The 22,500-nt window shown below is 38.6% G+C and overlaps 1 protein-coding gene across 1 annotated transcript in view; it reads left to right on the top strand.

Annotated features, from left to right (window-relative positions):
• Window positions 1-22,500, top strand: part of LOC101844993 (transient receptor potential cation channel subfamily M member-like 2) — a gene marked incomplete at its 5' end in the record, with an annotated part of 48,224 nt that overhangs the window by 11,881 nt on the left and 13,843 nt on the right. The window contains 14 exon segments of the mRNA XM_013081629.1: window positions 853-983; window positions 5,606-5,797; window positions 6,607-6,762; window positions 7,574-7,755; window positions 8,418-8,670; window positions 11,261-11,345; window positions 12,864-12,997; window positions 14,062-14,181; window positions 16,360-16,503; window positions 18,528-18,776; window positions 19,433-19,607; window positions 20,517-20,573; window positions 20,887-20,901; window positions 21,685-21,805. Of these exon segments, the coding sequence (XP_012937083.1) occupies window positions 853-983; window positions 5,606-5,797; window positions 6,607-6,762; window positions 7,574-7,755; window positions 8,418-8,670; window positions 11,261-11,345; window positions 12,864-12,997; window positions 14,062-14,181; window positions 16,360-16,503; window positions 18,528-18,776; window positions 19,433-19,607; window positions 20,517-20,573; window positions 20,887-20,901; window positions 21,685-21,805 (2,014 nt within the window).

Genomic DNA, 22,500 nt, shown 5'->3' with positions numbered 1-22,500 from the left:
TTAAATTGATTAAAAAGAACAATTCAAACCATTGCACGTACATGCTCTAATGAAAGTGAGGTAGGCTTGGGTTTGTAGGTACCGTACTAATACTCAAAGAACGCAAACTCGGATCGCCTGCATTTTCGACAAGCGGAATATCAACTGAGTTAGCGGCTGTAAGAAGCAAAGTTATGTTGACACTCTCTAGATTCTATATTTATTTTCCAATGTGTTACTCTTATGGTGTTCAAATCAAGGGAGAATAGACAGACAGACAAGTAGATAGGTTAGCAGATAGATAGATAGATAGATAAATAGATAGATAGATAGATAGATAGATAGACAGATAGATAGATAGATAAATAGATAGATAGATAGATAGATAGATAGATAGATAGATAGATAGATAGATAGATAGACAGATAGACAGATAGATAGATAGATTAAGAGATAGATTGAGAGAAAAGAAGTCTGAGAACAGAGGGCAAAGTGGACAACAAAATGATAATATCCTAAAGAATAATCCTCAAACGTGGCCACAAGGCTTAATCCATTCTTTGTGATTGCTACTGTGTTCAAGCACCCAGGTTGAGCTATACTGAAAAAATGCATTCAGGGACATAAACCTTTCTATATGAAACTAAAACCTGAATTTTTACCCTTTTTATCTCTTAGGAAAACCGCAATATTTACTTGATAACACAGCAAATCGACCACTATGTTCTTTAATTTTGTCTGTTGCAAATGAACGAGGAGCTGTCATTGCTGATGTACTCATTGCGTTGTTCTTTTTCTCTCTCTTTCTCTCTCTCTCTCTCTCTCTCTCTCTCTCTCTCTCTCTCTCTCTCTCTCTCTCTTTCTCTCTCTCAGCACAAGGAGAGTGCAGAAACTATCAATTTAAGGAGAAGATTAACAGAAGCCTCAGACTAGCCCTCGACTGGAACAGGCCCGACGTCGCGTCGTCTCGGATTCTCAACCAGATGAAACTCTCCACTTTTCGAGTAGGTTGAAACTCTCCACTTTTCGAGTAGGTTCAATACGTTAACGATTTTTAACTTTTCATTTGTATCAAGACAGGGGATCCGTGTTGATCAGGCAGGCGGGATAAAATATATAGACTGGCGGGATAGACTGCTGGCCCAACGACAACTGACTCTAACAATATGCTTTCATCCCTTGTCATGTATCACTCACACATAATAATAATAATAATAATAATAATAATAATAATAATAATAATAATAATAATAATAATAATAATAATAATAATTGGATTTATATAGCGCATATCCATGCTCAAGAGCATGCTCTATGCGCTTTACAATTATTATTACCCCAGCAGACCCTCTGAGAACACGCAGAAACATTCTCGGCTTCCGCGGAAGCATACAGTGCAAGCTGCAGATTTCACGCGCTCAAACACTATCAAACTGACAAGATCGTTCACTGTCTATAGCCGGGTCCCCAATTCCACTTGGGTGAAGTGAGGAAAATCTGTGCTAAGTGCCTTTACCAAGGACACAACATCAGGCCCCTGACGGGATTCGAACCCACGACCTTACGGTTGTGAGTCCGAGAGCCTAACCACTAGGCCACCGACGCCTATATAACCTTTCTACCTCAGAATTACAAAGTTTTATCTGCTCAGTACCTAGTTTGGAGAAATTTGACGTAAGTAAATCAGTTTCACAACATGTAAAGCTTTTTTGAATGCAATTCTTGGATATCTTGATAACGACTAGGACTAATCTTACGATTTGATGGAGAAGATAGACTATTTGGTTCTGGCCTCGTGGTCTTAGAAACTCAAAACACCCCAACATTTCAGAGAGAACTTTGCAATTTTGTGGTAGCGACCTGTTTAGAGTAAAGGTGTCAGTAAAAATAAACTCAAGCCCTCCACTGATAACTTCCTTGACCTCACGCGCACATTTGGGGTTCCCTCTCAGTGAGATCACATGTGCGTTTTATGAAATCGTCATATAAGAGCCAGATCAGAGTATTATCATTTTGACGCGAAATTTTGTTTTCACCAATCGAAAGTGGTGTCATGGGCTTCATTTCTTTACCGGTTTCCATTGAGTTCCCCGCCTGAAAATCGCTATAAAAAGCAAATTTTAATAAGTGTTTCACTTATCATAGCTCTCTATTGTTACAACTTGGATGAAGAAACAAGAATTACTACGGAACAGACAGTAAAGCCAAGAATTCCTAAATCACGTATCACAATGATACGCTTTTCGGGCTTGACCGTTTCCGGTGTGTTGATCATTCATACATACCTTCATTAATCAGTTTTTCGTTCCTCCTGAAAAATTCACTAAAATCTTGATACGTGGAACTGGCTTTTATAGGACGAAAGCATCGTGCAAGGAAGACGGTTTTAATCTATTTTTGGAACATGGGTAAAACATGTGCGTGTGTGTGTGGGCAGGGGGTGGGGGGGGGGGTCCTGATGCTATTTGTCGCTATGAAAGAGACAGGGTAAAAAGTTCATATAAGCGCCGAAGAGTGAGGTGTTACATGAGAATGGCAAACGTTAAATAGAAGAGAGATCATGCCGATAGAAGTTTGATAAGAAAGAAAGGGCAAACCACACAAGTTCATCCGCCCACTACCCGTTGTGTTTTTGTTCGCGTATGTTTTTTCCCCATTAAAACACTAAACTGGTAATAAAAATGTTATTCACTCCTTAGGATTAATACCCTGTTCCGGTATACAGGTCAAGCCATATTGAAACTGTTGTGTTTGCAAATAGCATTCATGGACAACTCCTTAATACGACACCAAAGCCTGAATGTCTACCGTTTAATCTATATAGAAAAGCGTAATATTCACCCTGTGACACAGCGAATCGGCCACACAGTTCCTTCCTCCTGTATAGAAAGAGAGACAGACAGACAGACAGACAGACAGACATATAGACAGACAGATTAACAAGTAGACAAACAGAAAGACAGACAGATAAATAGATACTTAGATCCAGCACTGGAAACATCCACACCGTTATTCAACTGGTAGGAACATAATTAGCGCCCAGTCAAATGTTAACACTAATCAACAATAAATGAAAATGGGCCTTAGTTAAGTCTAAATGATATGTTGTTTGAAGAGCCTATGGATCTTCGAGCTGATAGAAATAGAAGCCTAGATCTAAATCCTTTTTAAAACAAACAAGTAAAACAAAACAAAAACAAGCAAAACAAAAACAAACAAACAACGAAAACACTATAAAAAGCATAATAAACGGACTCAAGAAATATTTTTACCGATCAGAAAATTTCTTTAGATATTACGTGTTTATCTTGAGCCGCAAATAAAACGAACCAAAGTCCCCACAGGATATTTTTCTCTAAAGAAATTCTCCCCATTTTGCTTGGTGCAGTGGGTGGTTGGCGGGTGCTCTGGTGTGGTTTCCTCCTTCTATCCTATCAAACATCTATCCTCCTTCTTTTCTTGCATTTGTTACTGTCTTCTAATATCTCTAATCGTCGGCACTCATATGATATTATTGTGTTGCAAATGCCGTAAAACTTTTACTAAAACTAAATAAGGTGCAGGAGAACTATAGTCTAAACGAGCTTCGTGTAAGCCGGAATTATGCCGATTGATAGGAAGCCCATATCGCTGAGTTGAATAAACTGAATATTTGTGGTCGATTTATGAGAAACGAGGGTGCCAAAACTGTCTGGAGAACCACTCAATCCTTCCTCCGTTTTTGTCTCATGTGAAGGAGAAAATAACCTGCTCATGGAATCGCCCATCATTGTAGTACACAATCTAAGATAATACGTGTCACAACGCCGTGGAATCAGGCACTTGTCAGTTTCTTGGGCATGCGAAGTTATTGATATCATCTTAAAGTTTGTTCATTTGTCTTGCTTTTATTGAAAAAGATACCCATCTATCTTGAGTAGAAGTGGAGATATTTGCAATTGATGGTAAACAAAAACGTCCAGCCCCAGCTCCACAAAAAAGGCTACTTTTGAGCAAATTGGCTGATTGTGATTCTAACAAGCCTGGCGCATTAGGAGGAATTATTCAGATTATGCCCTTACCGAACTGAATACGCTGAATATTTTCTACAGCAGGCTGGAGTTAACGGCCAGAGTCAATTGATTGTCAGTAATTTAAGTAGCTGCTATTCCTCGTAAAAGCGTAACTTATATTCGAATAAAAATTCATTCTAGGTTACTCTTTTAGTCTTCAGTACATTGATTTCAGTGTTCTTTATCTCCACACCATTCAACCAAAAAATAGTCTTTTAAAATTTAGAGTTTTCATCATCCTCGTCCTGCAATCTTGGAACCAGGGGAGGCAGGAGCAGGTTGGGAAAACATAAACCTTCTTGTGTCCATTTTTTATGACTGGCTCCTGGCCTGGAGGGGGGGGGGGGTAGATGGGGTTGGAAAGGGGCAAAATGGGGGGAGGGGGGAAAGGTGGATGTATTTGCTTAAAAATTGTGGTACGGGTAGGATGCACAGTGTTCTCCCTCTGTTTCCCGAAAATGTCCAAAGGGCATATTTATCGATAAACATACTCCCCTCGAAAGGAGATTATGCACTGTTGCTAGTGTAAACATCTGACTATTCAGGGGGGATTTCTGCAACCCCCTCCCCAAATCTCCAAAGACGGTTATAGCAGGCAAACAGTCAGTACAACCTGTAAAGCACCTCTCATGAAGATCAAACATCGAAGGAACATTACATGTGACATTCACTTCATTATGCCGCCTCCGTTTTCTTTCCTTCCTTCTTTCTTTTCTTCTTTCTTTTCTCTAAATAACAGACCAGCCATGCTCCTGCCTAAAAAAAATTATATTAGAGTTCGTTTGTACAATGTTTTGAAATACACACAAACGCCGCAATACCACATTCACGAATTACGAAGGAAAAAACGATGAAACCATATTGTACTTTGAACAGATCATGCATGTTGTCAAGATTTTCCATGTGCAGGGTTACTGATTATGGGAAATGGGCTATATTTAAAGAGTGTTTGCCTATTTGGCTTAAACGTCTAATAGACCTATCGTTTTCCTCGTTCAAGAAGGTATGAGACTTTCAGACAGTAATAATTTTGTCTAATTCTATTGAACTGAATTTTTATTGATAGTTGGAGGGCGCCTCTGCTCGTTGGCATTATTTTGTTTATTTCCCTCTGCTTTACTCTGTGTTTCTTACACGTTGCCAGAATAAATGGCCGTTATTGAAACTTTAAATGGTTCTTAAATCGAGTTTTTTAAACTTTTGGACAGCGGTTAGCTTATATTGTTGTCCACCGTTCACACGACATGTCTGATTAATTTGACGTCTTACTAGGACGCACCTTTTTCAAAGTCTGAAATAAATATTATGAAGCTTCACTGAAGTGTCTGTATTTCCTGACAAGACAAAGTAATAGATCCCACCAGTCACGCAAAAATAAATATGCCCAGAAATAACGACTGAAGGACAAAACACCAATGTCGAAACACCCATAATTGTCTCTACTTCCCGCAGCGATACGGAATTAATAACAATTAAACCAGGTATAAGAGAAAGTCACAAAAGTTCAGCTCTTTGACCCAGGCCCCCAGTCTATAGCCATCACACGTAAGGTCTGCTCGAACAATCTGCTCCAGGTGAGGGACGACATTTTCGTGGAGGCCCTCATGTTGGCAGACCGTGAGGCTTTCGTGGAGTTATTTCTGCGCATGGGCTTCCCCTTACGTCGCTTCATGACCCGCAGCCACGTTCGGAAACTGTACGAAACGTCACTCACAAACGAGTTTTTCTCCACCATCTGCCTCCAGAGAATCTTGGGATACAAGTGGGTAAGATGCTCTTTTCCTCTGGATTTATTGAAGTTTGGAAATATATTAAACTTATTTTGAAACATGAAATTATGTTTGTTAACAACATTTATATAAAAAAGAACGTTTTCTGATTACCTTTGAGGGGGGTATACACTCACTGTCCCAATCGTACCTGTAATATGCTTGTGTGGATGTGTTTGTGTCAGTGTATATCCAGGATGAGAGGCAGAGGCCGATTATGAGAGACAAAATAAATTTTTGTGTGTTTCCCTTGTCCGGTTTTCTCTCTCCCATACATTTCATTCTTCCTAAAATATTTTTACCGACTCTCTCTTGAATCTTTATAAACACTAAAAGATCCCCTTCCCCCTTCTGAAAAAACTTGTAAAGGTATTTTAGTCACACTTAAATATGTGAAAAGAGCAACAAAAGACGAACAAAAGCGTAAAAAGTAATACGTCATAACATATATGCGTGTAATAAAAAGGAAAAGTGCACGAAGGAAACTAGTTTCATGTGTTATCATACGTGTATCAGCGCAGTGGAACCAGGCGCTCATCAATTTTTTATGCATGTGAAGTTATTGGTATTATAATAAAGTTTGTTTAATTGTCTATCTTTCAGAGAAAAAATCTTAATTACCGTGAACAGGCATCGAGATATTTGCGACTGGAGGAGGTGGGGGTCGCCTGGTGTCAGAGTTATTAAAATGTATATCTGTGAAAAGGTACTCTCCTTGAGAGGATACATACGTTGTTGTTTTCCTTTTAAATATCAAACCGTATAGAATAAGAAAATCTTCACAGAATCTAAACTTTTCCTTCCAGCCTGCTCTTTCTCCGGATTTCTTGACCGGGGCCGATTCATCACTGAACCGCCTACTTTGCCGAGTGTCTGGTCTTCAGCAGCTCATTAAACCGGCGGATACGGACCTTTACTCTGTGGCGCAAACATCTGCCGACAAAACAGTCGCCGAGAGAAAGGTGACAGACACAGACTGATTACGCTTCCTCCTGCCTCTGAAAACACTATAATGAGCCTTTCTGTTTTCATGCGAACCGCTAGATAGCGTTCTGAACTTTTTATTCTGTCACTTTTTTCGTAGCAAGAAGCTAGAATTCTAACGCTTATTTTTCCTTTCCTCCAAATAAAATTTGCGAGCATTCGAGTGGAAATACTCTGTGGAAATGGGGAAGATTTGAGCACATCTGAATTAGAGCTCTGAAAAGTGTTCAAAACGGTTTTTTCTTTCTTGTGAACGGTCAGGGCATGACTGTTGTTTCTTTGACGTAACTGAACGAGATCCTGGCGCAGTAAGATATTTTCTCACCCCCTTCACTGCTACGAAGACGTAGGACTCACGGCTCCTCGAACACGCCTCTATGTTTGGGTGACTTTAAATATTAATGTATTTTTAATGTGTCAAAATCAGATTATGCAGAATTTATTAAGCTTTGAATTTGTATCGTTAGTAAGTAGATCGTTATTACTTGTTCCTTTCTCTTCACCTACAAATGATGTACATTATTGATGTAAGTAGCATAATAGTGGCTTGACTCTTCCCCACTTGACACAAAAGACATGAGTTCTATTCCAGGGTTCGGAATATCACGTGTCTCCATTTTTCAGCAGGGATTTAAATTTCACTTATGACAAGCTTTGGCATTTCGAAGCGGCCCAACTTCTGAATGATCTAATATCTGTCTAAAGGAGCATAAATCATTTATGGTTAATACATACATGGTATGTATACTGTATGAGTGACCTGTACCATATTGCCTTTTTTGTCTTCAGGCTCTATTGGAGCTTCTCTTTTGGTCAGTCTTGACCAATAAGCAAGCTCTGGCGAAGAAACTGTGGCAGCGAACCTCAGAGCCGTTGGCGGTCGCCCTGGTCATCTCCAATATCTACTATCGTCTCTCAAAGATTTACATCTCAGACCTGGACTTGCAGATCCGGATCAAGCAGGCAGCGATGTGAGTCTCAACTACCCTATTGTGGAGTGATTAAATAAGAACTGGCAAGGTGCTGATCACAACTGACTTAGACGTGCTCTTGTGAGTTTTGCCGGGTAAGCTCAAAATACAAATTGGTTTTTGTGTTGCTAAGGCCCATCGCATACCAGGAAAATTTCCACTTGTCGCAGCGCTGCTTGTCGTCACTTTGCGGGGAAGAGAGACGAAATGGTGAAAATTGCCCAATTTGCATACTCCCAGCCGTGCAACTAGCGGCCATTTTCCTATACTAGTGTGCTTGTGGACTTATATCAACATTTATTTTAATGAGATTTTCAAGTCAGAAGGTTTTCAGTGAATTCAATCTGTCAAATCAGTATAGTCTTGCCTTTTAGAAATAGATACGTCACGCAGCTTTGGTCTAGGTTGCAACAAATTACTGTTTGCCACTAGTAACGCGCTACTGTGAGTGTCATGTTGTCACCCAAAATTATTTTACGAAAAGAAAGATCTGAATTAAAACTTCATTTTTTTTACAAGTGTTATGTTTGCCACAGCAGAATTCACATAACATAGTTCAGTATAATGTGTTATGTAACTAGAATTCTGACACTTCTCCTTCCTTCACATAAAACTTGCGAGCTCGTAGGACCTACGACTTGCATATTATGTCTATCAAACAGTGACTTTGGCCAGCTGGCGATCGAGGTGATGGACATGATTTACGCGGACTCTGGCGTGTTCGCCTTCCGCTCTCTTATCTCGCCCGTGGAAGATTTCAACGGTCTCACAGTCGTCGACTTAGCCCTGATCGGTAACAACAAGTTCTTCATCGCTCACCCGTGCTGTCAGAGAGCGGTCAGAGAAAGGTGGCTGGGCATGATCAAGATCAAATCTTTTGGGAACATGGGCTTTGAGGCTCCTGAGTATTTGAAAGTAAGTTGTAAGTTACATGGGTTCCGAGTCAACTGAGTATATAAAAGTAAGTTGTATGTTACATGGGCTCTGACATGAGGCTACTGCGTGTATGAAAGTAAGTTGTAAGTTACATGGGCTTTTAGGCTGTTGAGTATATGAAAATACGTTTTAAGTTATATGGGTTTGAAGCCCCTTAGTAAATTTATAAAAGTAATGTTGCAAGTTACATGGGCTGTAGGGCTTCTGAGTAATATGAAAGTGAGCTGACTTTTGCAGTTTCCTGTTCTGTGGCGCGTTGAGAAAAGAATGAGCTAGAAAGCGAGATACTGAATTCTTGGCAGCTTTTAGCTCATAATGAGCCAGCTCAAATGTCCACCACCTTGGGTTAGGAGATTTGATAGCAAATACGAAGGAAATGGTCCAAGCAGCAGGGGCAGTCGCTTACTCCTGTTAATTATAATCTTGAGTACCACTTTTAAACACTACTGTTATGAGTTTTGCAATATAATACATGTTTGGGATAAAAACGTATCCCCCCCCCCCTCTCTCTCTCTCTCTGTGATCCCCATCTCCTAAACTTCCTCTCTCTCTTTTCTTTTCCCTTTCCCCTCTCTCTTTCCCTTTCTCTCTCTCTCTCTCTCTCTCTCTCTCTCTCTCTCTCTCTCTCTTTCTCTCTCTCTCTTTCTCTCTCTCTCTCTCTCTCTCTCTCTCTCTCTCTCTCTCTCTCTCTCTCTCTCCTCGTTCTCATTTTATTCCATTGCACTATTCTTTTTCTTTCTTTCTTCTTTTCTTTCTTTCTTTATTCCCCACTTTTTTTTAGTTTTTTCTTTTCTATTTTTTGTTTTACGTCTCCATCTCTTTTCAAGTCTATTGTGCACCTTTGATGTTTATAGTTTCTTTATCCTTTTTATTTTCAAGAGTAATATTGTTCTTATTCCTTTTAGAATTTAATATTCCTTTTTACTCTCTTCTTCTTTGTCTTGCTGTCTGCATGTTTCTTTATACATATTTTCCTCAAGTTTTCTTGTCTGTTTCCCTTACTCTCAGTCACCTATCTTTTGAAAATGTTGGCAAAGCTCCTCAAATAATCGGGAAGCAAATTTTTTTCAGGATTATTGCTTTGGGTCCAAAGTCTTGTCCTATGTCCACCCACACATTAGATGTCAAGAAAAGTAACATATTTTAAAATGCCTTAAATTCATACTCCGTCTGCATGCATGTCAATTATTTTCTACTTCTCTGTCGGCATCTGCTTTTTCTCCATTCCATTCACTTAGTGTCAGTCCATCTCCCCCCTCTTTTTGCCGGCCTCATTTCTTTACCCTGTTCTCTCTATCTCTCCCCCCTCTCCCCCCCCCCTCTCTCTCTCTCTCTCTCTCTGTCTCTGTCTGTCTATCTGTCTGCCTGTCTGTCTGTTTGTCTGTCTGTCTGTCTCTGTCTATCTGTCTGCCTGTCTGTCTGTTTGTCTGTCTGTCTGTCTAGCTCTCTCTCTCTCTCTCTTACTCCCCTCTCTCTCTCACACACACGATCTCTCTCTCTCTCTCTCTCTCTCTCTCTCTCCCTCTCTCTCTCTTTCTCTTTCTCTTCCCCCTCTCCTTCTTTCTTCCCCCTTCTCTCTCTCTTTCTCTCATTTTCCCTTCCCTCTCGCTCCCCCCTCTCTCTTCCTTTCTCTCTCTCTCTCTCTCTCTGTGCCTATCTGTTTGTCTGTCTTTCTCATTCTCTTGCTCCCTTTCTTACTAACTCTCTCTCAGTCTCTCTCTCTCTCTCTCTCTCTCTCTCTCTCGCTCTCGCTCTCTCTCTCTCTCTATCTCTTCTCTCTCTTACTCACTCTCTCTCTCTCTCACACACACTCACTCTCTCTCTCTTTCTCTATCTTTCTCTTTCTCTCTCTATCTCTCTATCTTACTCTCATTCTCTCATCCCTCTCACTCGTTCTCCGTCCCCCCTCTCTTTCTCGTGCTCGCACGAAAGCACTTTCTTACCCTTTTCCTCTCTCATCTCCTTTCTATGTGCGATCTCTCGGACAAAGTAAACAGTCCTGACTATTCAGCTCGGTTGGGCGTCTCACTGACTGGAAATCGACCCTTTAAGGCTCTGTTTCCTCTTAACTAGTCCTTTTAACCTTTCCTTTCGGATACGTAGCTAAACACAAGTATAAGCTATGAAATGACCAATTATAATTGTTCCAATAAAAATCAAATGAAAAAAAGCTTGCGTTAACTCAAGCCGAAAAATGTTGTTTTATAATAACCCTCGTAACATAACCACGATGAGCATGTTCAATGTTGAATGCAGTGTTATTGATCAGTAACTACTTTAGTTTGATTATTTGAGAATATGCATTTAATTCATTGATCAGTATACCCAAGTTCCACAGTAGTCAGTGTAATGACATTTTACGGATTTCATATCTATCACAGTGGCAAGGGGGTTACTCCAGTTTCCTTATCGAAAAGATCTGAACGAGGTGGCTCGAGGATAGTGGGTGTGACCAGAATGAATAATTTTCGAAAATACGGTATTAGAGGTTTGATTGCCTATTAATTATGATGAAAACAACAAAACACATCAGACTATCAACGTACAATCACTTTGCATAATTCCGCAGATATTTTGCTGTCTCTTTCTGGTGTTTCCTATCTACTTCTGGTTGAACTTCGACAAAGCCATGGCTAACGTGAAAGCAAATATCGGTAAGGCAGTTACTTAAAAACAATTATGAACGTTCCCTAATAAGCCACACCTTTGTCACTTTGCTTCCAACGATAGAGCCTACTGTTAAACTTGAAACGTGCTTGTTTTAGTCTTTTGTTCTGTAATGTGGTAGTGAAGAAATGCAAGAGTGGAAGAAGGCTAACTAAGTTGCAAGAATAAGAGACATAACAACCTTCTCACACAACGAAGTTCACTGACTTCGTCGCCACTACAGCCCTAGATCGTACCCTCGGCCACAACCCTTTCTTATGGCTTCTAACTGCGCTTGTCCCAACCAGGATTATTAGATTGAATAAAATTGAATACTTTTCTGTAACAGAAGCACATCGTACCTGTATCTACAATCTTTTAACACCCCTCACAGAATTTTTCTTTGAACCTTTAAGTCTAAAGTAATGCCCAATTCCAGAGCACCGTGGCAAAAAGTTTCTGAGGGTCAGACTGCCTTAGTTTGGTATCATAAAGTTGGTCGTAAACGCAAAAGGCGTACTCTTGTTTTTGACAACTGTCTGGCTATTCTAATGAGTGCCAAAGCGTGTTCAGTACGCTGTACAGCAGGGAGATTCTTTCGGTTTATTTAAAAGGTTCTTGTTTTTTTAAGTCATTTTTTTTTCATTTTATTTCGGCTGTATCCCTCGGGACACAATAAAGCTGTTTGTAGCAAGGGTCCAGCTGGCAAGGTCGGTTGCGATGATGTTTCATAGACCTTCTTTTAAGAAAATAGGTGGGTTATCAAATGTATATTTTGGGATCATGGACAAGTTACGGGTAATTCAATTCCTGCAAATCAGAGTGAAGATAGATATGCTAGATGACGGTTTAATTACCTGTAGATCAAACGCTAATTTGCAAGAACTGTATCTCCCGAATCAACCCCATGATCCCAAAAATACATTTGTTAATCCGATTGCCAAAGGGTTTTCTATTTTGATTGAACAGGTTTAAATGGTTGTTAATTATTAAAAAAAGGTTTACATGATTGCTCAATTGTTTAATTAAATCAGTTGCATATTTTTATATTCAATGAAGAAAGCAAACCTCTCTCTCTCTCTCTCTCTCTCTCTCTCTCTCTCTCTCTCTCTCTCTCTCTCTCTCTCTCTCTCTCTGTGTCTCTCACTCTTTCTCTCCGCTCTCTCTCTTTCTCTCTGTCTGTTTGTCTGTCTGTCTGTCTGTCTGTCTGTCTGTCTGTCTGTCTGTCTGTCTGTCTGTCTGTCTGTCTCTCGCTACCTCTCGACGTATGTACCACTATCTTTGAAAAAGTATGTTTTATTAGAATATTTATATAATTTATTCTCATGTCTTCCCTAGACGCCAAGCACGACGTCAGTATATAACTTTCTTGGTCAGCGTGTTGATTTAAAGGAAACATTTACACCCCCCTCCCCGATTCTCGGTGGACGTACATCGCTGCATCATGTTAAGCCTTCATTGCTATTCTTCATATATTCCATTTGTAGCAAATGTTTAATGAATCTCTAATTATTTATGGGCTCTAGGAGACGATGACGACGATGGTAATGAGGATGACAGTACAGGCAACAATGATGATGGAAGGGAAGCTGAGATGACAAAGAACAATAACAGCTCCAATTCTGAAACGGAACACCGATCCATCGTTTCCTTAAAAACGGTATTTATTTTAAAAAAAGTATATTTCATGATTTCTGTGAGCCATTGTTGTTCGTCATTAGTGTTCTAAAAGAGAAGGTTTAATGTGATAAAGTATATTTTTCATATACTAACTGTCGAGTCTTAAAATGTTTCTACCCTAATCTCTGAGAAATATCAGATTTTGATACATATAAGCGATTGCTCAAGACTCATTCGTTTAATTCATAGTTGTACAGTGTGTTAGTAAATGCTGATGTGTCTTGTTTTTTACTGCTATCCTTTCGTGTACCGAATTGATTTTTGAATGGTTGTAAAAGTTCTTCTTTATGTGGTTGAACTGGTTTTCCTTGAGCCAGTGAAATATATTCTCTTGTGTGATTGGTGTAAAGCTTATACTAGTATATATGTATATATATATATATATATATATATATATATATATATATATATATATATATATATATATATATATATATATAATATTTACAGAGAGAGAGAGAGGGAGAGAGAGTGAGAGAGAGAGAGAGAGAGAGAGAGAGAGAGAGAGAGAGAGAGAGAGAGAGAGCAAGCAAGGGGGTGGGGTTGTCAAGAGGAATTCGGGACTTCCGCCTCCTACTATCAAGAACAGTTTTACACAAATAATGCCTGTTTTCTTTCTGCCAAATAGTTTACAGGTCAGCTTTTTGTCCTAAATTTTTGAAATTTTTGCACAAGAAAATAATTATTATATGTACATATTTTAGTTAATTCGACTCGTATTGGTAAAGCTTAAGACGTTGAACACTGTAAATTTTTTAGGTTATAGTGGACTCCAAGCGAGCATGCCCCACGCTTGACCCGTCGTAGAGAATACGGCAGCAGCCACCCCCCCCCCCCCCCTATCCGCAGGCCACACACACACACACACACACACACACACACACACACACACACACACACACACACACACACACACACACACACACGCACTCACACATACATACACACACACGCAAACACACGCAAACACACACACACCCATACACACACACCTGACTCATTTACAAACTCATCTTTTCTGCGCCACCCCCTCCCCTTTTCCAGCCCAACGCTGTACATGTACAGAGCGTATCTCCACACGTAGACCCATATGCCCGACCGCCTCTGTGGAAGAAGGTTTACTACTTGTGGACGGCCCCGATCACCAAATTTTGGTTGTCGCAGGTGAGCTTCCGTGGTTCTTTTTTAAATTTTTTATATTTTTTTTTATTAAAGTAAAGTTTTACGGCACTCGCAATTACATAATACAAAGGTATTAAGAGCGCCAAGGGTTGGATGTCAACAGCGAAGTCTGCTCACTTTCTAGCCTCAACAGCACAACGTCTGCTTCGACTATCAAGGCACCCAGGAAATGGCAGTTCACAAGAGAGTGACAAACATACAAAAGAAGAAGAGGAAAAACATGACGATTGTAAGGATGAAGAAAGAAAAAGCAGCAGTTTACCCTATGTTGTTTCGGCACAGTATGAGCATGACATTAATACATTCGCCCTTTTACAATTCTACTGTGCATAAGCACTTGACTGCCCTGGTTGTAAAAAAAAGGGGGGGGGGGATATCCAATTTCACGCATGATATATCTTGTAAAGCAAAGTAGATTATAATCTGTGACAGTTCTCTTCAACAAATTCAGAGACCCAAAGGGACGTTGGCTTTCAGATTTAGTTAAACGTTTTAATTGACAATTTCTCATTCAAAGTGTGAGGTCTTTGTTGTCTCAGTGACGTAGGGTACGTTATGGCCAATCTCCAAACGGGAACTCCCCTTTTGTCTTTGATTAAAGTGAGTAACAGAGTAATCGCTGCCTTGTTGGACAAATTTAACGGGTCTTCTTTTCAACTTCATGGGCACCTCCTCATTGTTCAAGAAGATAATTAGGTTGTTTGACTTCCCTATTAGTTGAAGAGTCCAGCTGTGTCAGACGGTAATCATAGCCTTATCATAGATTGCCAGTGAGCTTTTGTGGACAAGGAACTACTCTAACTGGATAAAGAATTTAAAGTCGTAACGTTGTAAGGCTGAAACAAGCGAGGGTGGGCTTAAGTGTATGGATTTTCTAATTTGTTGTGTTGTTTATAAGTATAAAGGAAATGCGTATTTTGAAAACACTATGCAAGATCAAAATGTCTTTTGAAGCGGTATTGCCTTTTCTTTCCTTTAGAGAAGTTTGATAAAAACTGGCTGGATGACACACCTTTCGCCATAACAAAAAACATATCATTTTTAGCCGTTTTCTCTGTGCCAAAAAAAAATAATGTGTCAACGACTGGTTGAGCACACAGTAAGATTTTGAGTTGAGGATCAACCTTTGTGTTTCTGTAAAATCCTTTTTATCAAACTTCTCTAAAGGAAAGAAAAGGCAATACCGCTTCAAAACACATTTTGATCTTGCATAGTGTTTTCAAAATACGCATTTCCTTTATACTTATTAACAACACAACAAATAAGAAAATCCATACACCTACGCCTGGCAACGTTACGACTTTAAATTCTTTATCCAGTTAAAGTAGTTCCTTGTCCACAAAAGCTCACTGGCAATCTATGATAAGGCTATGATTACGTTCTGACACAGCTGGACTCTTCAACTAATGGGGAAGTCAAACAACCTAATTATCTTCATGAACAAAGAGGAGATGCCCATGAACTTGAAAAGAAGACCCGTTAAATTTGTCCAACAAGGCAGCGATTACTCTGTTACTCACTTTAATCAAAGACCAAAAGGGGAGTTCCCGTTTGGAGATTGGCCATAACGTACCCTACGTCACTGAGACAACAAAGACCTCACACTTTGAATGAGAAATTGTCAATTAAAACGTTTAACTAAATCTGAAAGCCAACGTCCCTCTGGGTGTCTGAATTTGTTGAAGAGAACTGTCACAGATTATAATCTACTTTGCTTTACAAGATATACCATGCGTGAAATTGGATTACCCCCCCCCCCTTTTTTCCAACCAGGGCAGTCAAGTGCTTATGCACAGTAGAATTGTAAAAGGGCGAATGTATCAATGAATAAATGAATAAATAGGTAAATAAATAAATAGATAAATATATACATAAATAAATAAATAAATAAAAGTATATAAGAAGATTAAGATTTTTAAAAAAAGAAAGAAAGAATTTTTTTCTATGAAAAATATTAAATGAATAAATGAATAAATAAATAAATAAATAAATAAATAAATAAATAAATAAATAAATAAATAAATGGCATCAGGTCATCATTCTCTTCCACGCCACTTTTTCTGCACACTCCCCCCACCTCCCCACCAACCGCTTTTTAAAGCAAATCCAATCATTACAGTTTTTTTTTCTCCAATTATTACTCACGGAACGACTGACCAGTATTTCTTCCTGAGCTACCTGGTGCTCTACGCCTACTGGCTTCTCCTGCCATACTGTGGTCATCGTGTGCTCACCGACCTTCTCTTTGTCTGGACCATGGTCATATGCATGGAGCACGTGCAGCGGACCATCAGTGGGAAGAAGGTAGGCATGCCAGACTTAATAATTTGTGACAAGGAATTGAACAGTATTCCGTCTTTACTTTCTTCATTCGGTCGTTCGTTCGTTCTTTCATACGTTCGTTCCTTTCTTCCTTCCTCTTTTCCATCCTCGATTCGTTCATTCATTCATTCATTCATGCTTTGATTCCTTCTTTCAATTCTCTGTTTCTTTTTTTTTCTTTCTTCCTTTCTTTTTTCTATCTTTCTTTCTTTCTAGCTTTTTATCTTTCTTTCTTTCTTTCATTCTTTCATTCTTTCTTTCTGTCTTTCGTCATTTCCTCTTTTCTTTCATTCTTAGTGTCTTTCTAGGGGATGCCACCACAATTTTACATGTCTAAGACTGAATTACAAAAGAATATAATACTGCCCCCCCCCCCAAACACACACACACACACACACACACACACACACACACACACACACACACACACACACACACACAATACACATGCAGACAACCCCCCCCCCCCACACACACAAATCAACCAAGAACAAGTGAAACAAAAAAACAATTAAACTAAAATCGATACTACAAAATATAACAAAAAAATTAAACATTACATAGATTAATGACTTTCAGTTTGCAAAATAGTGAAAGGTTGTCTGTTATGAAAGCCATTTGAAAACCTTAGGAGTTACAGGATTAAAACTAGGAATTAATTACATAAGTTAGTGATGTATCCAGAAGGCAATCTAATTTGGACTTAATTAACTTAGTTTACTCAGCTAGCAATGAGTGTTGGTTTCAAAGGTTCAAATTCGATTTACTGTACAAGAGTTTGAAGGGCAGTCATGAGATCATAGTGAATCCCTCACTCTCCTACCCCCCCCCCCCCTCCCCCGGGACACTTATATTGGAAGTAGAATAAACGATGTAGGAATACTTCTTCCTTCATTTATAGCATTTGTATGTGTATAAGTATGTATGTGTGAATGTGAAGTGTGTGTATGTGCATGTGTATGTGTATGTGTATACGTGTGTATGTGTATGTATGTGTATCTGTATATGTATGTGTATGTGTGCGTGTGTGTGTGTATTTGTGTGTGTGTGTGTGTGTGTGTGTGTGTGTGTGTGTGTGTGTGTGTGTGTGTGTGTGCATTAATGTATATTGCATGAGAAGAAAGGAAGTAGTAAGAAAGGTTTTTGAAAAGTGGGTATTCCAATGTAAAGCACATTGAGCTACTTTTTTGGAAATGCGCTATATAAATGTATATTATTATTATTATTATTATTATTATTATTATTATTATTATTATTATTATTATTATTATTATTATTATTTGAAAACCTTAAGAATAACAGGATTAAAACTAGAAATTAATTACATAAGTTAGTGATGTATCCAGAAAGCAATCTAATTTGGACTTAATTAACTTAGTTTACTCAGCTAGCATTGAGTGTTGGTTTCAAAGGTTAAAATCCGATTTACTGTACAAGATGTTGAAGGGTAGTCATGAGATCATAGTGAATCCCTCACTCTCCTACCCCCCCCCCCTTTCCCCCGCGACACTTATATTGAAAGTAGAATAAACGATGTAGGAATACTTCTTCCTTCATTTATAGCATTTGTATGTGTATAAGTATGTATGTGTGAATGTGAAGTGTGTGTATGTGCATGTGTATGTGTATGTGTATGTGTGTGTATGTGCATGTGTGTGTGTATGTGTATGTGTGTGTATGTGAACGTGTATATGTATGTGTATGTCTATGCGCGTGTGTATGAGTTTGTGAAAGTGTGTGTTTGTGTGTATGTGTGTGTGTGTGTGTGTGTGTGTGTGTGTGTGTGTGTGTGTGTGAAGGGGAGGAGGGCACTGCCTTTCAAATTACTTGTTCTGTGTGCCTGTTGAAATGATCCAACAGAAATATGTATATGTACACACACACACACACACACACACACACACACACACACACACACACACACACACACACACACACATTATATATATGTAATAATGAAAGTACACAGTCTAGCCGCTTTCTTCCGGTCTCCTCCTCTTCAACAGAAATTCCCAACGATGGGTCTTTTCTGGCCAATGCTGGACATTCTGATGGAAGTGCTGGTCAGTCTGTTCTTTCTACTGACCGCCATACAATCCCACCTGTACCTGCCGTCCTGGATTCCCATGCTGAGCTTCATGACTCTCAAGTTTCTCCTCGCCCTTGGCATGATTTTCTTCTATTATCGTGCCTTGAGTTACCTGCTGCCTGTCAGTTCAGACCTGGGACCAATGCTAGTCAACATTACAACTCTGGTAAGTCATCTTGTGAAGAATGTCAAGATAACAAGCTATGGACATTAATGATAATAAAAGAAAACAGGGGGCAAACTTTTCGAGATATGGACGTAAACAATTATCATTTATTATCATTTTCGAAGTGCTGACAAACTCTCGTCGTTATTTCACTTGGCTGATTAGCTTTTAATAAGGACCACCTGGTGAACAACTATTTTTCTCATTTTCGTATAGAAGCTGTTTGTTGGCGCCCTTGAGAGGCCCGCCTTTTCTGCATGTTTTCTAAGTTGTTTTTTTTTGTCTTATTCATTTCCTGTCAGAGTGTTCTATTTTTAGGGGTCATTGACATCAAAGTACAGCCAAGCTATGCACGTTATCAAATACGTGTCATTATGCGGATGGGGTTTATACAACAAAAGGGTAAAACACGGTAACGGCGGCAAAACAACCAGTAACCTCAACTACCACCAAAGTATTCGAAATATGATTTTGTAATTCCTTGCGTAAAGACTTCAAATCTAGAAAACTGGTACGTTGGTTTCAAAGCAGATACAGTATACGAAACTTGTCTTAAGACAGAAGAAACAAAACTGAAAAAACCCTGTAAATTACCCCAGGATCTCCTTTCTCGGATACGGCTAAGGGCTTTTAATATTACTTTTACCTTGAATCAGAGCCGAAAAGACATGATCAACTGGTTGCGACTGTGGTCGATGTGCCTTCTGTCCAGCGGCCTGGCTATCACCGCGGCCACCTACCCAGCTCAACCCTTCTCTCTCACCGTGCTAAAAAAAGCCGTGCTCAGGGGGGCATTGGGCATCTTCCTGACCGAAGTCAACGACCTTAAGGGTAAGTTAGTTAAATTTTAAAAACAATTTTGTGTGTGTGTGAGGGGGGAGGGGTATGTTATCAGTACTTAATCTTTTTGCCGATTACAGACATGTGTTCATGTGTGTTTGTGTGTGTTTTGCTGGTTCTTCTTTGGTTCTTCTTCTTTTCTACCTTTTGCATTAATTGTCTTCCTGTCACATCTTAATTCAACACCCTCTACTTTCATGAACCGATAGCTCACTTCTTGTAATCACTTACAAACTGTCCCTTCGCTAGAAATAATGCTATTTCAGATGTTACATTTATCGATTTATCGATTTATCGTCAAAATTCTAATAAAAATTATTAGAATGCTAGAAAGACACGTATAGTGCTGGATGCAGGCCAGTTTTCCCCAACAGCAGAAAATGTCCGAGCAATACGTGTTACTTACAGGCTTGATCATTGACAGAACAGCTACATTTAGCATTAGCTAGATGAAGATTTTCTGGGCGAACTGGTTTTCTAACAGGCTGCACAGTGGCGACCAGCAATGGTCTGGTTGTGAAATTGTTCTGTACTGGTGAAATAGTGTGTATTTATATGTATGTATTTAAAATTATGTAATGATGTAAGCCAACGTATGTATGTATTTATGTGTGTATGTATTTATAATAATGTAATTATATAAGCCTATTGTATAATGTATGTTTGCCATTATAAACAAAATTACCCTTCTTAGATCAATAAAGTTTTATTTCATTTTTAAAATAATCGTATTAAGATCAATAGCTTATTGTTGTCTCTGTTTTTTCAGTTACTATTACAGTTCCAAATAATATGCTTTAGGTTAATTTGTCATTCATCCCAACTTTGAATCATTCGATCGACTCCACTTACATAGTCAGGGTCAGTGTAAAATGCTTGACTTTTCCTTTATTTCCATAGGGAATCCTGCATGCACAAAAATTTACAGCTTCCCAGAGGTAGCGCATACTTGTAACGGTAAGTCACTAACTACTCAGAGCTTTTTGATAAGTTGTTAAAAAAAAAAAACTTCCACGGAAAACGTATTTATTAACTTGTCTTGTAGAAAACAATGCAAATTATCATTCAGGGTGGCAGGCTATGGATAGTGATTTTATCAACATTGTCTAATACTTAATTTAGTCGTATATCTATCTATCTATCTATCTATCTATCTATCAATCTTGTATAATTTTGTCTTATCTTATACAAATCCATACACGACACGACACAAGTTTGTGAAGATATGTATAAGTAAGTGTCAATAACGTATATTTCGTCTCTCCCGCAGCTAGCACTGTACAACGTGAGTATTTTCTCTGCCCTCTTTATCGTGATAAAACGTACCTGAAATAGAAGATGTCGTAGATCTCTCCGCAAAAAAAAACGTAATCTCTCGTACAACTTGAATAAGTAATTTGATAAATTATTCAGTTCATTTTTATTCATTTGTATAGTATCACATATATGTATGGATATGATTATTGCATATTTGGACTTAGACGAGTTCGTGTGTGTTTGTGGTCATGTGTGGGGTATTTGTGTGGTGAGAAAGCAAATAACCGCTTTCATAATATAATGAAAGTGATATTTTATATATTTATATTTATATTAATGATAATACTAGTAATATTGTATAGTTGGATATACATGATCTATGGATAGATAGATAGATAGATAGATAGATTGTTGGTGCAATGGTGTAACAGATAATATTATTATTATCTGTTACATCTCGTAGCGCAGATAGATAGATAGATAGATAGATAGATAGATAGATAGATAGATAGATAGATAGATAAACAGATAGATAGATAGATAGATAGATAGGTGGATAGATAGATAGATAGATAGATAGATAGATAGATAGATATAATTATAGAAATATTGTATATACTCAGATCTAATAACAGAAATTTACTATGCAAAGAAAATTAACTCAATAAAAATATTAGGAGACTGCGCTACGAGATGTAACAGATAATAATAATATTATCTGTTACACCATTGCACCAACACAAAAATAAGGAACGGACTTGCTATTCTATAACATAAAACATAATATGACAGGTGATAATGTCTTCTTCAGCCTACATGTTATCCCGACTGTCGACCTGTCCATACCACTCGTGGGCCGGCTACGTTCTCGTGGTCCAGTTCCTGCTCATCACACGCCTCGTCTTCTATACCCTGATGTTCGCCATGTTCAGGTGACAGCTTTCCCGTCACAGTCGTTGATGATTGTTTGGACTTGGTGTGGTCTGCACTATTGCTTCTTGCTACCGTTTCTCATTTTCAAATAATAGTTCTAAATCTATAAGGGGGGAACTGCGTAAATTACTTGAATAACTAGTAAATCAAAATCAAATGTAAATTTTGAATTCAGAAGAGTTGTTGTAATATGCCTTGCTATATTCACATGCCCTCATTTGATTCTATTAAAAAATTAATTTTCAATTTTATCTTCCGCTTTTACCCCCCCCCCCCCTTCCCCACAATCCCACTGCATTATTATACTATCCCTTTATGAGTATCAAGATTGGATGACTTATATCTTTTCAGTTATGGTACCCAACAACAGAAACCATCTCGGCAGCTTAATATTATTCAATGAACCGTAATAATGTGGAAGCTTCTTTTATCCATTTTAAAATCACACTCCTTTTTTTCTGTAAATACAACCTCTCTCTTACCTCTATCTCCTTCTCTTACCGGCCCCTCCCCCTTTTATTCGACCAATATGATCTGTCTATTTCACGTTATCTGTAGATGAGCAAAAAGAGAATTAACATCTCATCCACGTGCTTCCGATTTGTTGGTGGTTGTAACAAAAGTGTATTCTGTATATTTTTTATTATGTTCTAGTTCTACCAATTTGTCCACTGCTATCAGGTCGTTGCACCCC

The sequence above is a fragment of the Aplysia californica genome, unplaced genomic scaffold, assembly GCF_000002075.1.
Source record: "Aplysia californica isolate F4 #8 unplaced genomic scaffold, AplCal3.0 scaffold00138, whole genome shotgun sequence".
Lineage (NCBI taxonomy): Eukaryota > Metazoa > Mollusca > Gastropoda > Aplysiida > Aplysiidae > Aplysia > Aplysia californica.
Note: the sequence above shows the minus strand (reverse complement) of the source record. Positions and strands in the feature narration are given on the sequence as shown.